Source organism: Lissotriton helveticus, chromosome 11, assembly GCF_964261635.1.
Source record: "Lissotriton helveticus chromosome 11, aLisHel1.1, whole genome shotgun sequence".
Taxonomy (NCBI): Eukaryota; Metazoa; Chordata; class Amphibia; order Caudata; family Salamandridae; genus Lissotriton; species Lissotriton helveticus.
In genome coordinates this window covers 399,132,070-399,148,101 of record NC_136072.1, presented here as the reverse complement: position 1 = coordinate 399,148,101, position 16,032 = coordinate 399,132,070, and the positions used below count along the sequence as shown (strand labels likewise).

At 44.4% G+C, this 16,032-nt stretch overlaps 1 protein-coding gene across 1 annotated transcript in view; it reads left to right on the top strand.

Moving 5' to 3' along the window:
• The first annotated feature begins 7,306 nt into the window (after positions 1 to 7,306).
• Positions 7,307 to 16,032, top strand: part of A4GNT (alpha-1,4-N-acetylglucosaminyltransferase) — a 176,068-nt gene continuing 167,342 nt past the window's right edge. Inside the window, exon 1 of the mRNA XM_078667803.1 lies at positions 7,307 to 7,717. Coding sequence (XP_078523929.1) covers positions 7,307 to 7,717 — 411 coding nt within the window. The remainder of the gene's footprint in view (positions 7,718 to 16,032) is intronic.

Below are 16,032 nucleotides of genomic sequence, written 5' to 3'. Positions count from 1 at the left end.
CATTTTGCTTCCCTTGGTGGCAGGGCGAGCGAAGCAGCGGAATCCATGAATGTGTAATGGATCCGTGAGCCATGTTTCCTGTAGCATAATGATGTCAAAGTTGTTGAGATATTGAAGGAAATCTGAGTCATGGATCTTTGAAGCCAAGCCATTTACATTCCACGCGCAAAGGCGTATCGCTGATTCTTTCTGCGTTTCTTTGCCCTGATCTGGGTAGTTGTTTTGTCATTGGGTCGCTGTCGCAAGGGTTATTGTTCTTAAGCATTGGTCGGCGAGCCCGGAGTTGCGTCCACTTGATGATTCTGCCCCTCTTAATAAGAGCCCCTCTTAATACAGAGGTAGAGGGCTGTGAGCATTTTTGTGATCCTGGCCTTGGGCTCATGTTTAGTAGCGGTGCTGGATAAGCTGGAGGATGATAGGGGCTGATTTGAATGCCCCAGTCTTTGAAGGTGGTATAATGGTTTAAAACTCTTTGCGCTATAGCCTCTGATTTCCATAATGCCCTTGTTGTTTCTGGTTTAGCTGGATTATCTGCGTGGAGGAACTCAATTGCGAGTAAATCTGTAGTGTTCAGGTCTGCCAAGGTGGGAATGGCCCGGAGCAGTTTTAGAATGTTCCCTCGGTTCAGCAGATCATGGAGACCTGTGTAGGGTACTCTGGTTTGAGCAATATGTAACTCTGGGACAATGTCTGATTATTTGGTGAATAGGCTGTGCTATCCCTTCACCCTGGTCGATTGGCAGCAATATTTTGTTGGGATAGCCGGTAAGACACTTTCTGGTCTTGTTGCACAGCTACACACAAGTCGTTGGGACCTTTTTCTGAAGTTGGTATTCCCAGTTGATTCCGATCTTGCCGGAGGAGAGAGGGCTGAGATGGTTGGTCGGGGGCTGTCCTCGCTAGGTTCCCCTCAGGCAAGAATGCCACTAACTGCGTTGTACAGGTCTTTCTCTTTACTGTTTCCTTGTTTCCGGCTGTTGAAGTTGGTATTCCCAGTTGAATCTGATCTTGCCTAAGCAGAAAGTGCTGAGACGGTTGGTCGGGGGCTATCCACGCTTGGTTCCCCTCCGCGTGAGAATGCCACTAACTGGGATGTGCAGATCTTTCTCTTTACCGTTTCAACATTTCCGGATGGGAAGCCAATGATTTTTAGCCCGGTTGCCTGCCCGGTGTGCTCATGGGGAGAGTACTTTTCTTGAGCCGTGATTTCAAGTTGCCTAGCTAATCCTGCATGGCTATTTAGCTCAAAGCTGGTGTTATGTAGAAGGGGGACGGAGCCACTTGCGTTCGTTGTTTTTTTGCTTGCTGACCCTGAGACTGTCTCAGCTTGCTTAGAAGGCTGTTCCTTTGTTTCTATTGGCTGGTCACCCAGATTGAGGGGTGCTGCTGTCTGAAGGTGATTACCTGAATGGGCCGTTTTTTCTTGCCTGCCATCCTCTTTCCGAGCCATAATTAGATTCGAACTCTGTTTGCTGAAAATTGGATAAGTCAGTGCTTGATTGAGTGGCAGTAGTTTCTGATTACGCCCTTTTCTTTTCAGCTGGCGGCGTTGTTTTGCATTCGTTTTTGCCACTACCGTAGTAGCCGTTGCTATCTTTGGAGAGTCGCCACTGCTATTCGTGATGCTCGCACTTCGAAGTGTGTTAGTTGCATTAATTTTGCAGAGCTGTATAGTGTGCACACTGAAAAGAGGCTAACTTTATCAATAATAGTTATAAATATGCACAATCTGTTCTGCTGTGAAATGTCAGCAGTCGGAAAAATAAAGGCCACTCTAAAAGGAAGTTACAACTGCATTAGCAGAGGGCAGGAACTGGCCATGCTCACATCACCATAAACGGAGTCCTACTATCATGTCAGGCTCAAAACACAAATGCTACACTAAATTAACAATAAAGCAAAAACAGGGCACTGAAGGGAACTGCCTTGTGTGTAGATGTGCTCCTTGTGAAAAAAATTAAATGCAGTCATTCAAAGTGAAGTCAGTCAGTGACTGAATCAGGCTGACCAATTGGCACATGCCTTGTTCTGTAATGAGCAGTAACAGAATGTAAATCACACAATAACAGACCAATTGATGAAGAGAGCTGCTGTAAGCCCATCCAAATATATTATAGATATAATTTTTGAAAAACCAAAAGGTCTTGCCTAACACCAGACCTAAATATGTAATAGTAACATTTGTAAATGAAGATGTGTGTGTGTGTACTGAAATGAGATTACAGTTGGGAACAAATGGCAATTGTCGAGGAATGATTGTTTGTCATGAACACTAAATGAGTGGCGCCTTTTCGGATGCATATAACATTTACTATTCCAGATTTGGTTGTAACATCATGGTTGTGCAATAGTAGCGTCTCAGTGTGGTATATGTGGATGGTGTAATAATCCATCATTCATCGTTGACTGAAAACTGTCGAGCAGTTGGGGGGAAATGTGGGGATACTAGCTGGCCACGCACCCATAAACACTGACCTCTGTTCTGTGACCTTTCAGGAAACCTGGATGGGGCCATAGTTGATGATGAATAAGGTATACAAGATTGCCTTGTCACAAGGCAATGTTTTGCAACAGACATTAGGCTACAAGAATCTTGTACAGTCCTTCTGGGGAGTACTGGAGAAACTCCCTTATGATCAGTGGTGTCTTTTTTGGAAATTGTGTTCTGTGTGTTGGGGTGGCAGAAATGCTATGTGGGTGTAATCAATGGCACCTCATATATGAGCTAAGTAGACAATGGCAATCATCTTGCCTCCTATTGCCTTTTCATAAGTGACTGTGTCATAGCAATATACTGGTGTACTAACCTGGTAATGCATCTCAGTACCTGACACAAACAGCTTGATTGTTTTCCATGTAAGATAACCACAGTATCCCCAGTGACCCTGTGAAATGTTCGAGTGGACAGGAACTGAATTGCATCCCTTATTTTCACATATACAGGGATGGCTTGTGATCTGGGTGAAGGTGAATTGAGCTTTTGCTCTCATTCTAAAACAATGTCAAAGACCACATATCTGGAGAGATGTAACAAGTAGCAACTACTGCTTCCCTGGACAATCCAAAGATGTTAACACTCTTCCTGCATATCCTCTCTCTCTTCCTCCAGTAGCTGTCCATTAGAGAAGGGACACGCAACAAAAACATTCACCAACACGATGAAAACATTACCTTGGCTGTAGCCTGCTTTCGCATGTGTTCAATGCAGAATCACTCAGCGGTAAGGCCTCGGCACTATGGAGCACAAGTTAATTATTCGAAACACTTTGTAAACTTTCAACTTGAGAACAGGCGCTACAACCCTGGTGGTCCACCACCCTCGGGCCACTTTGCAATGAAATAAACAATTACACTCAAGAAGAACCCCAACAATCTCTGAAAACAAATTTTGCCAATATTTGGAATCTTTTCAATAACCAATCCATAGGCAGAAAATTGTTATTCCAAAATAAATGTTCGTCTTCTTTAATTTAACAAAATCACAGTTCTTTTCAACAAGTTCTTGTTCAACAAGTCCCTTTCTTCTTTTACTTTAAAGGTCACAGTTCATTTCCACATATATTTTAGACCAGCACATTCACAAATTAAAATCAGCTGATGTGTTTCGTCCTATGCGGACATCATCAGGGCTGAAATAAATAATAAGAACTCCCTCCCCATCCACCTACGACTGACCCAGGACCATCTCTCCTTCAGGAAACAACTCAAGACCTGGCTATTCGAGCAGTAGCGGACCCCTCCCCTCCTAGCGCCTTGAGACCCTAGCGGGTGAGTAGCGCGCTTTACAAATGTGCCTGATTGATTGATTGATTGATTAAGACAAAATATATCAACCAATTGCCGTCTTCTTGCCAGATTGACAAAGTTTAAAGAAAACCGATCCACAACAATTTATTCATTGAACATTTAAGATCCCCCTTTAAAGGTTCAATATTTCTTGTAAATTCCCACATTCTCATTCTACCTGCCTATATCCATTCTAGAAAGAGATAAACCAACCCTTTATCATGAAGACAGAGGACAAAAGCATAAACATGTTTTATCCCTTTTAATATCCGTGTTCACATACCTCCAGTATTTGATATCTAATACTGTGTTCTTAATCCACTGTAACATTACTTTCAGTATTCCTATGATGCCAATAGGTTCATTTTAAGTTTGGTGTACAGACATCTGTAGACCTAAAACAATAAAATATCAATCATATAATTGCCCAAGTTGTCTGACCAATGTAGCCTACTGATCAACATTTTAAACAAAATGAAGCTCACCTTCATTTTTATGTTCTCTACTTTCGAAATTAAAAATTGTACAGCCGAATACCTCGTGATAATAATCTCTATGTGACATGATTCTGCAAGAAATATTAATGAAGGGAGGTGTGTCAATAAAGATTATTTTCCCCTTCCTTATAATCCTTGTATGGTGCACCTATCTTAATGAAGTCTCTTTACACAGAGTTTATCATCATAACCTCTAAAAATATGTTAATTTTCAGAGACAAATCTGTCATATTATTGGTGAAGTGAACCAGTTCCTCTCACCTATTCTTTGCTCCTTTGTAATAGGCTCAAGATTAGTTATTTGAAATTAGTTACCCTTATTTCCTCATTTGCAATATATTAGTAACAACATTTGCAAAAGTCCCATTTGTAAACAAAGGACCACATTTTTCTGTTGGGGAAATCCGGCAGGTAAAATCTCATTGGAAAGGACTGAGCTACATACCAGATCAGAGCCAAAGGCAAGGAGCGGGCAGAACGTGAACCGCTCCCTCCTGTCAGACAATCTTCTCCTCTTCCCTCTCTCTATATTCCCCTCCCTCTCATCATGCCTTACACTGGTCCCGGGGCACATTAAACACTTGTTCAGAAGAGGTAGTAAATGTGTGAATTAAACCCCACATAATGTGAGAACCATGTGGATTTATTTTCGAAAAATTGGATATGCACAGTTATTGTCTCCTCAATGTTGTTTAACTTGTAATTGTATGTATCCTTTATTGGAGACATATCTAAGCTACCCTGAGCTCCACTCCTTCCGTGAAGGGTTAACCCCTTGGGCGCGGCCGCGATTCTGCACCTGTGCGGCACTTTTAAACAGTGGGCGGGTTCATGACGGCCCCCAGCCGTCATCAGCACATGCCCACCGTGATGCATGACGGCCGGGGGCCGTCATCAGCATGGAAGGGGTTAAAGGAAGTCTTAGACTTCCCTGGGTCAGAAAGCATACCCTGAATAAAGTATGTAAGAGAGACACTGGGTATGATGGGATGTGGGATCCGCAGGTAGCTGCCTCAGCTAACAATTTTTAAAGAGAAACTAGAGGCAGTGTAAAATGTCCCACTTGCAGGCTCATCCTACATTTGAAACACTGTCTGATTCTATTCTTTTGATGAAGGACGAATTTAAGATGAAACAGTTTCTTGATGAGATTGAAGCACAGCAGCACGGACGTTCTATCTTCAATTTCATTTCAGTACACTAAGGCTTGCCTCCTTTACCGCCAAATGTGTCAATACTCACAAGACAGCCAGGTTGGCATGCCCTTCCTGTGGGAATAACAATCAGACGAGCATGTTTTGTTCTGTCCAGCCTACTGGAAAATAAGGAGAAAATTGTTAGCCCATGTTTGTCAGAATCTAGGAGTCAGGAAATTTGCAAAGACCTTTTGTATTTTAACCCCTTCCATGCGGTTCTGTCACGGCCCGGCCGCCGCGCCTGTGCGGCACTGATTTTGCGCCTGCGCGGCGCGTTTTATTGAGCGGGCGGGGCCGTGACGGAACTGCTTCGTCACAAGCACAGCGCGCCCGAGGCTCGTGACTGAGCGCTTCCGTCACGAGCATGGGAGCGCCACGCGGCCCCCTAGCGCTGCGGCGGAATTGCCGCCGCAGCAAAGGGGTTAAAATCAGATTCAGCCAAAGCCTGGTTTTTGCTGTATCAAAATATTTTTTAATTGTGTGGAGGATTAAGCAAAATATGAGCCAACATCCAATGCCCTGACATTCACAAGGCTCTGTGCCCTCCCGGATTGTACAGCACTTTAAATACTAGAGGAGGCCAGAGTGCACTGAACACACAGTTATCACTCAAGATGTAAAATAATTTTGGCCTGTTTTAAGACTTCCTTTATAACTCTATGCAGCTAACTGAAGACACCTTCACTCCCAATAATTTTATGAAATTGTGTACTTTAACTGTGTTTTATGACAAACTGCCAGAAAAATGATTAGGCATTTTAATCTGTCTATCTCAAGTGTTATATGCTGGCCTAAGGCTAAAATAATTTGTTACCTGCCCTGTATCCGCGAATGGCACAATGGACTTTTCTATTCCACATCACAGGACGTTTTGCTTAGGTTTGACAGGGTTGCCACAGCAGGTACATGCCAAACACCAAAGGTCGAATACTTGTAAAAAAAATGTATTCGCTTGATAGTTCCGATTTTATTTCAAACAGCATCGATTGCATCTATTTACGTTTTTATATTTGTATCTGTACTTTTGTGCTTCAACGAACCGAAATAAACTTATTGCCCTGCCCTCACCTCGTATGTTACTGGCTGGATGTTACCACATGGTTCCTTTAATTACAGATGTAGAGTTTGCACCCTGACATAATGCTCAACTTGTTATCAGGGCCAGAAATCATCCCTGTGAATTCATTTTTTTACTATCAGTCCCATAATATGCGAAGTGTTATTCATCCTACTTCCCATAGAAATGGTTGTGTTGCTTCGCCCTCAAGAATTTATTTAAAAAAATGGGTCTGTAGATTCGTTTTACAGCACATTCTTTCAAATATGTTAGGTAATCATGTGATTTAAATGAGGTTCTGAAGAGGTCCTCATGAAATATTCCAGTCCTTCAAATTCTGGCACAGTTCTGGGGCATTACTTCTTTGCAAACTTGAAATAGGTAGGTGCCTACGATTTATTTTCTGCTGCTCCCTAAGTGTCCCTGAGTACCTCCAGTCTTGAACACAACTGTGTCCCCTCAGCTTATGTGTGATTTTTGCCTGTGACCCAAATGTTCAGTCCAGTCCTTAAAATAGTTCGCGAGAGGCCAAAGAAATGTCCAAAGCCAGAGAAGTTTATGGCAGTGATCTCAAAATATCCAGGAAGTGAACAACAATTCATTAGTAGGCTTGTGACTCATGAATTTTATTACTGTTTTATCCCAGATTCCGAAGTAAGATGTGACTACCTGCAGCAAGGATCCCTTGAAGAACTTATCTTCTGGCCAAGACAAACAGTTGACTTCAGCAATCATTGAAGCTATTATCTGAAAAGGGACAAGCACCAGCAATGCTGAAGGCTGCAGGCCTCCTCCTCTCCATCATGTCTATCGTTGTCTGCGGGGTTCTCTACGGACTTAGCCTGAATATGGGCTGCTTGCTGTGCTTGCCTGTGTTCTCCAACAAGCCTCAAAAGCTCGAAAACATCCTGAAACCAGGCACTGGAATCATCTTCTTGGAGACGAGTGATCGCCTGGAACCTAGGCCCCTGGTTTCTTGTGCAGTGGAATCGGCTGCGAGGATTTACCCCGAGAGACCAGTGGTATTTCTGATGAAGGGGCTGGTGAACCACACGGTCGAGGAGACAAACAGAACACTGGAAGCTTTCACTCTGTTGTCCGCTATTCACAATGTCTTTATTTTCCCACTCGACATGGAAACATTATTTGAAGACACCCCTCTGCTTCCGTGGTTTATTAAGGTACGATGAAGCTTCTTGTGAGCTATAGCGTGAGATAAGGTGCATGGGAAAATATTGATGGGGAATGTGACTGAGCAAAAGTGATGGGTCTTGAACTGTGATTATACCTCATTACAGACCCCAAAGACAGCAATATACACTCAGAGGTTCTCCTATCAGTTTGCCAGTGAGCCTTTCCTGGACCACCTTGAAATTCCACATCAAAAGAGTCATATTATTCGAATCTCCTTAATACCCACATATTTGGGCATTATAGTAGGATACGTCTATTTCTCAGGCCGTATCTGTGTGTGGTTCGTGTGATGTGTTCTGTGCAATATTTGTGTTATTTATTGAGACTTACGTATCAGTAGTAGGCCTGTAGCTGATTTTCGCTCAACATTAATTGTGTTAACTTTCAGTTAAAGCTAAAGGCATACCTACGATGTTCGTTAAACCCCCCCCCCCACTAATATGTGATTATAACAGTGAGCGAGGAAGCTCATTGCTGTCGCAAAATGCCCTACCCTTAATGCGTGCTTGGTAGGTAGCAGTGGGTGTTGCAACGTCATATTCATTCTTTTACACAAACGGTGAGTCATGGCTTTCCAGAGCGTGCGCTGAAGCCACCCAACTGTACCGATTTATTTTCCCTTCTGCGTTTACTACTTGCTTCCCTTAATGGCTCTTTGGACATTCCAGGGTCAGAAAAAAAACACACGTCGTATTATCCTCCGCTTTGGTTGACACTAGAATCATCTTTCCTTCATCCTTATGAATTCAATTAAGTTCTTTCCTTCTCATCTGACGTCACCTCCCTTCGATCTCCCATCATTTCTCATACGCGTTCTCTTCTTCAACCATATTTGATATCCACTTACCCTTCCGCATCTTCTACTTCTTCTCAACCTATTTGGCATAATAAACTTATTAAAATTCATAATCGTTCAATGTATTGGAAATCCTGGCATTCCCGTGGTTTAAAATGGGTTTCTCAACTCGTCTCTGACTCTTCCCCTCTCCCTTTCCACTTACTCCAAACCCAATTTTCGTTACCTTCCGCTTCTCGCAAACAATACCTATCTCTTCTTCCCTCCCTTACCCAATATCTTTCCTCTCTCCCTGCCACCAACGCTATTCCTATGCTTCACCTATCCATCTCAAATGCTCTTGACCAATCCCCATCTGCATCTTTTCTTTATAAATCCCTTCAAACATCTGTTGAACGCACTAAATCCAAAGTTGAGTTGGCATGGGAGGATGATTTGTCTCAAAATTGGCCCACCATTCTTTGGGATAAAGTTTGGTCTAAAATTCAGAGTACATCTAGAGCTGCCAATACTACCCAAACCTTATTTTTTATCTATAATCGTACATTATACACTCCTGTAATTTTGTCTTCTTTCTCCAGACACTTCTCCCACTTGTTGGTCCTGTCCCTGCCCTTTGGCAGATTTGAAACACATGCTCTTTGAATGCCCTCCTATTCTCCATTTCTGGCATTTAGTTTGGTCTCAAATACAAAAACTTTTTAAACTCACTTTCCCCTTTTCTGTCCTTCATGTTTTCCTAGGCTCCCTTTCCCCTGACCTTTCTGGACCCCACCATAAACACAAACTACTTGATCTCCTGATAGCCATTGCTTTCCATCACATTACCTCACATTGGAAACAGGCTAAGGATGTTTCTTTCTCTGCATGGTGGAATGCAGTTTGTTTTAATCACCGCCTAGACACCAATTTTGTCTCCCCTATTTCCCTAGCAATTAAACGCGACCTTCTATGGCTTCCCCTCACCGAATATTTATCTAGAATTGCCAGACCATCTCCCCTTTCTCCACCACGTACTGTTGAAGTTCAAAAACCACCGTGAACTGTTTTTTATCTTAGTATATGTAACTTTATTAATGCATCCTAATTTCTTTTCTTTTTTATCACTTCTATGATGTATGCTTCTCATGTTTTTTCCCCCAACCCTCAATATTTCTGCAATTTTAAATTCCATTGTTTTTGTTTCACATTTTTTCTTTGATCACTATTATTCTGATGTAAGAGAGTTTTATTGTTTTTATAACTTCTGATTGTTTCTTCATGAACTGTCTTTTCTTCTTTATGCCTTAATAAACTTCAAACTCAAAAAAAAAGAAAAAAACACACGTCGCACACTGTCTCAAAATAATGACTTCCAGAATTTGACTCCTGGGGACAGATTTATAAGTCCTTTGTGACACTTTTGCGCCGCCGTTGCATCACTTTTTGTAACGCAGTGGTGGTGCCAGCAATGTGCCAGGCTGAGGCTAATTTACAACGTGACGCATCTAGGGAGATGCGTCACGTTGTAAAGCCCTGCATCACATTATACCTGCATTAGGTGTAATGTATGCAGGGTATGTATGCAGGGTGGGCGTTCCCACGCAGGAAAGCCTTGTAGAAGTGACGCAGTGAAATCTACAAGATTTCACTGCGCCACTTCTAGGATGCCACTGCGTCAAAATCTTACGCCTGCTTGGAGCAGGCTTAAGGAGTGACGTAGGGTAAGATGTACGACCTAGAATCGCATGCGCAAACAGGTTTGCGACCCGTTTGCGCATGCAATTTCAGTCTTGGCCATGTACAATTCCTAAATAGCGAGTCGCAATTCATGTGCGACTTGCTATTTCGAAATTGTGAGTCGCAGTTTGGAAAGGGGCGTTCCCTTCCTAATTACGTCCGCAAATCAATGTACGAATGTTTTGTGACTGCAATTGCGGTTGCAGAACACTAGCAAACTACCACCCTCTTTGTAGTCGCAATTTGGAAGGGGACCCCTGGGGACCCCTTCCACTTTGTGACTGTGTCCCAAAATATTTTTAAGGGCAGGCAGCGGTCCCAGGGACCACTGCCTGCTCTTAAAAAATGAAACAAAAAAGTTTCATTTCTTTTTTAAGATGCATCCCGTTTTCCTTTAAGGAAAACAGGCTGCATTTAAAAGAAAAAAAGCTGCTTTATTAAAAAGCAGTCTCAGACATGGTGGTCTGCTGAGCCCAGCAGGCCACCATCCCTGGGAGGGCTGGCATTCCCAATGGGCTCGCAAATTGAGAGATGCTCATTAATGTTAATGAGCATCGCAATTTGCGACCCCATTGGGGATCGCAAACAGTGGTCAAAACACTGTTGTACATGGAAAATAGCTCCTCGCAAAAGATTCGCAATTTGCGAGGCACTATTTTGCGCGTCGTACATCTGGCCTGTAATGTATTAGGTATAGGCCTCCCATGCATTGCTGGAGTTGCGTTGTGTTCTCGACATTACTCCAGCAATGCGCTACTTTTGCACCAACAGATGCATTTCTGACGCATCTGTTTCTCCTTGAGCCATGGTGCACCGTATTGTAAATACAATGCATCCATGGTGGCATATGACGCATCCATGGTGGCGCAAGGTTTTTTTTGCCCGGCACAAGGAAACTAACACATCTCTGCTCTAATGCAGATATGCATCAGTTTCTTGTACATCTGCCCCTTGAAGTATTTCTAAACGGGAGTCGTACTATTCTTTCCAAAGTCTTCCTGATTCTCTTACAGTAGTCCTCCGCCCAAATCGATACTCTCACAAATTCCATTAGCAGCTCTGACTTTCCTCTCGAGATTGAACAGCATATAATCGGAGGGCTGTTCCTGCTCCTCCAAACTGTTGACTTCTATTTTATTTTTTTGTGGGGGAGCCATTACTTCTTTAACTCTAGGAAACTTCTTAGACTTCCCGAGTGCAATGGTTTGCTATCAAAAAGAGTTAACTGAAGCTAGACCTAGAGGTCAGGAGTAGTTACACATTTTTGCACTAGGCTATCTTTTGTTCTTTGTTTTAGTACATCAGCAAGTGATAGTAGTTACATTTTGTCGCCAGTAAACGGCATAATAAGGAATCTTACTAATGGCGGAGCAGATATTTTTTCTTGCGCTCTTGCTTTTAAACATGAACGAGTAGAATTGCGGGCCATATTATCAAGAAAGGGCCATACATCATCAACGCTTTTATCGGCAGGAAACTGCCGCTAAAGTGGCAATAATGGGCTTGATAATATGCCCTTGCGAATTCCCATAGATGCCCAGGTTCTGGCGTTAACCTGGGCTTATATGGGAATTCACAAGGGCATATTATCAAGCCCATTATCGCCGCTTTAGCGGCAGTTTCTTGCCGACAAAAGCAGCGATAATGTATCGCCCTTTCATGATAATATGGCCCTAGGTTTTCCAAAGGTTCCCTCATATTTAAAACAGGCTTTAACATGATCAAACTTAGGGGCATATTATCAAGCATGGCGTTAACATTATCGCCGCTTTAGCTGCAGAAAACTGCAGCTAAAACGGCAATAATGGGCTTAATAATACGCCGTGGAGAATGCCCATAGAAGCCCATGTTAAAGCCAGAACATAGAATTCAATGGGAATTCACAAGGGCATATTATCAAGTCCATTATCACCACTTTAGCGACAGTTTTCTGCCGCTAATGGGCGATAATGTTAACGCTGTTTCTTGATAATATGCCCCGTAGCTTCTTAAGTGCTGCGTAAAATATCTCAGTTAAAGAATATGGGGCCTGATGTACCAGGTCATTTTCTGTCGAAAGAAATTCACAGCGTCACAGGGCGTGCTACTCCAAAATGGATCTTGGGGGCATATTAGCACGAACCTCGTTAAAATTATCGTCGTTTTAGCGGCAGGAAACTGCCACTAAAACTGCGATAATGGGCTTGTTAATATGCGTTATAGAATTCCAATAGAAGCCCAGGTTAGATGTCCTGCACATCTAATCTGGGCTTCTATTGGAATTCTATAACACATATTAGCAAGCCCATTATCGCCGTTTTAGCTGCAGTTTCCTGACGCTAAAACAGCGATAATTTTAACGAGGTTCTTGCCAATATGCCCCTTGGTTTTTAGTTTGCTAATATTGCAAGTCGGCATAGCATTTCTGACTCGAAAAACGAGCTTACCGACCCACATTGAATAACAACTAGGAAGGGAGTGAAAAGGTATCCCCCTCTTATTTGCGATTCAGCATTGTATGTACTAACAGTTGCAAACCACTGAATATTTACTTACACCCCAAAGAAGGGGGCAACTGGACCGCAAATGTGAAGCCGCTCATTTCGGACATCTTCCCCTTCGCTGGATGACCTTGGGGAGAGCAAGAAGTGGTCCAGGGGCCCACCGAGTGCTGCCTTCGATGTGTTCTAAAATGGAAAAATTATTTTGTTGTTGTTTTTTTTTTTTAGATCAGCACCGGTTCCTGTAAGGAACAAGGGCAGCTCTAAAAACATGCTTGGGAATGAAAATGCATGAATGGTGGTCTGCAGTTCCTTTCAGGCCTCCATCACAGCGGTTTCAATCACAGGTGGTCGCAAATAGCGACTTGACTAGATAATATTTACTAATCAGGTCATTCTACGACTTCCTGTAACATAACATTTTGTGATGCACCTGATGGCATACTGGCTACAATGCAAAATTAAAGACAGGTCATAAAAAGTATAGTTGGCAATTTGTGACCACTTTCTGTGATCTGTCTTTTGGTTCATCAGACCCATAGCACCAAACATGCACAGTCTGCTTGTATAAATGATCTCCTTTCAGGACTGGACTGACCCTATAGGACACTGAGAACTTCCCCTCAGTATACTGAGGATGCTGTTGATGCTTTTATTGGAGGATACGGTACAAAAGGGGGTGGTGATGAACGGAGCATCTGAATCAATCAAACACTCACACCCAGTCAAAAGATCTGGGGTTAATCCATCACCGTTCTTTAGCCCATTCTGCCACCCCAGTTCAGACATGGCTATATGCAAATCAGTCTGACCCTGTGCCTCGTGGGAACAGTCCAGCCCGAACTGCCAAGCCATGTCTTCCCTGGACCGGAAACAAACTTCCGAGGACCGGTTTCTGGCATTCCAGCCGTCTTCAGCCCGGCTTGCTTGAATCCAGTGGCAAAGTGAGCAAGGGACTCACATCTGAGCATACCCTGTCACACTTATGGCGGCCAAAAGCGGTGCAAAAGGGTGTGGTGATGAACGGAGCATCTGAATCAGTCAAACACTCACACCCAGTCAAAAGATCTGGGTTTAATCCATCACCGTTCTTTAGCCCACTCTGCCACCCCAGTTCAGACATGGCTATATGCAAATCAGTCTGACCCTGTGCCTCATGGGAACAGTCCAGCCCGAACTGCCAAGCCATGTCTTCCCTGGACCGGAAACAAGCTTCCGAGGACCGGTTTCTGGCATTCCAGCCGTCTTCAGCCGGCGTGCTTGAATCCAGTGGCAAAGTGAGCAAGGGACTCACGTCTGAGCATACCCTGCCACACTTATGGCGGCCAAAAGCGGTACAAAAGGGGGTGGTGATGAACGGAGCATCTGAATCAATCAAACACTCACACCCAGTCAAAAGATCTGGGTTTAATCCATCACTGTTCTTTAGTCCACTCTGCCACCCCAGTTCAGACATGGCTATATGCAAATCAGTCTGACCCTGTGCCTCATGGGAACAGTCCAGCCCGAACTGCCAAGCCATGTCTTCCCTGGACCGGAAACAAGCTTCCGAGGACCGGTTTCTGGCATTCCAGCCGTCTTCAGCCCGGCTTGCTTGAATCCAGTGGCAAAGTGAGCAAGGGACTCACGTCTGAGCATACCCTGCCACACTTATGGCGGCCAAAAGCGGTACAAAAGGGGGTGGTGATGAACGGAGCATCTGAATCAATCAAACACTCTCACCCAGTCAAAAGATCTGGGTTTAATCCATCACCGTTCTTTAGCCCACTCTGCCACCCCAGTTCAGACATGGCTATATGCAAATCAGTCTGACCCTGTGCCTCATGGGAACAGTCCAGCCCGAACTGCCAAGCCATGTCTTCCCTGGACCGGAAACAAGCTTCCGAGGACCGGTTTCTGGCATTCCAGCCGTCTTCAGCCCGGCTTGCTTGAATCCAGTGGCAAAGTGAGCAAGGGACTCACGTCTGAGCATACCCTGCCACACTTATGGCGGCCAAAAGCGGTACAAAAGGGGGTGGTGATGAACGGAGCATCTGAATCAATCAAACACTCACACCCAGTCAAAAGATCTGGGTTTAATCCATCACTGTTCTTTAGTCCTCTCTGCCACCCCAGTTCAGACATGGCTATATGCAAATCAGTCTGACCCTGTGCCTCATGGGAACAGTCCAGCCCGAACTGCCGAGCCATGTCTTCCCTGGACCGGAAACAAGCTTCCGAGGACCGGTTTCTGGCATTCCAGCCGTCTTCAGCCCGGCTTGCTTGAATCCAGTGGCAAAGTGAGCAAGGGACTCACGTCTGAGCATACCCTGCCACACTTATGGCGGCCAAAAGCAGTACAAAAGGGGGTGGTGATGAACGGAGCATCTGAATCAATCAAACACTCTCACCCAGTCAAAAGATCTGGGTTTAATCCATCACCGTTCTTTAGCCCACTCTGCCACCCCAGTTCAGACATGGCTATATGCAAATCAGTCTGACCCTGTGCCTCATGGGAACAGTCCAGCCCGAACTGCCAAGCCATGTCTTCCCTGGACCGGAAACAAGCTTCCGAGGACCGATTTCTGGCATTCCAGCCGTCTTCAGCCCGGCTTGCTTGAATCCAGTGGCAAAGTGAGCAAGGGACTCACGTCTGAGCATACCCTGCCACACTTATGGCGGCCAAAAGCGGTACAAAAGGGGGTGGTGATGAACGGAGCATCTGAATCAATCAAACACTCACACCCAGTCAAAAGATCTGGGTTTAATCCATCACCGTTCTTTAGCCCACTCTGCCACCCCAGTTCAGACATGGCTATATGCAAATCAGTCTGACCCTGTGCCTCATGGGAACAGTCCAGCCCGAACTGCCAAGCTATGTCTTCCCTGGACCGGAAACAAGCTTCCGAGGACCGGTTTCTGGCATTCCAGCCGTTTTCAGCCCGGATTGCTTGAATCCAGTGGCAAAGTGAGAAAGGGACTCACGTCTGAGCATACCCTGCCACACTTATGGCGGCCATTCTGTCCATCAACTGTGTTTTTTGCAATTTTCACCCCGAGTGGGCTGGGTATGCTCAGACGTGAGTCCCAGGCTCTCCACATCACTGGAGTCAAGCTATCCAGGCTGATGAAGGCTGATAGCCAGAAACCGGTCCTTGGATGCTTGATTCCGGTCTGGGAAAGACATGGCTTGGTAGTTCGGACTGGACTGTTCCCATGAGGCACAGGGTCAGAGCTGATTTGCATATAGCCAGTGTCTAACCCAGGGTGGTGTGGAGTGCAAAAAAACAATGGATTTAGGCCCAGATCCTTGTACTGGGGTGAATGT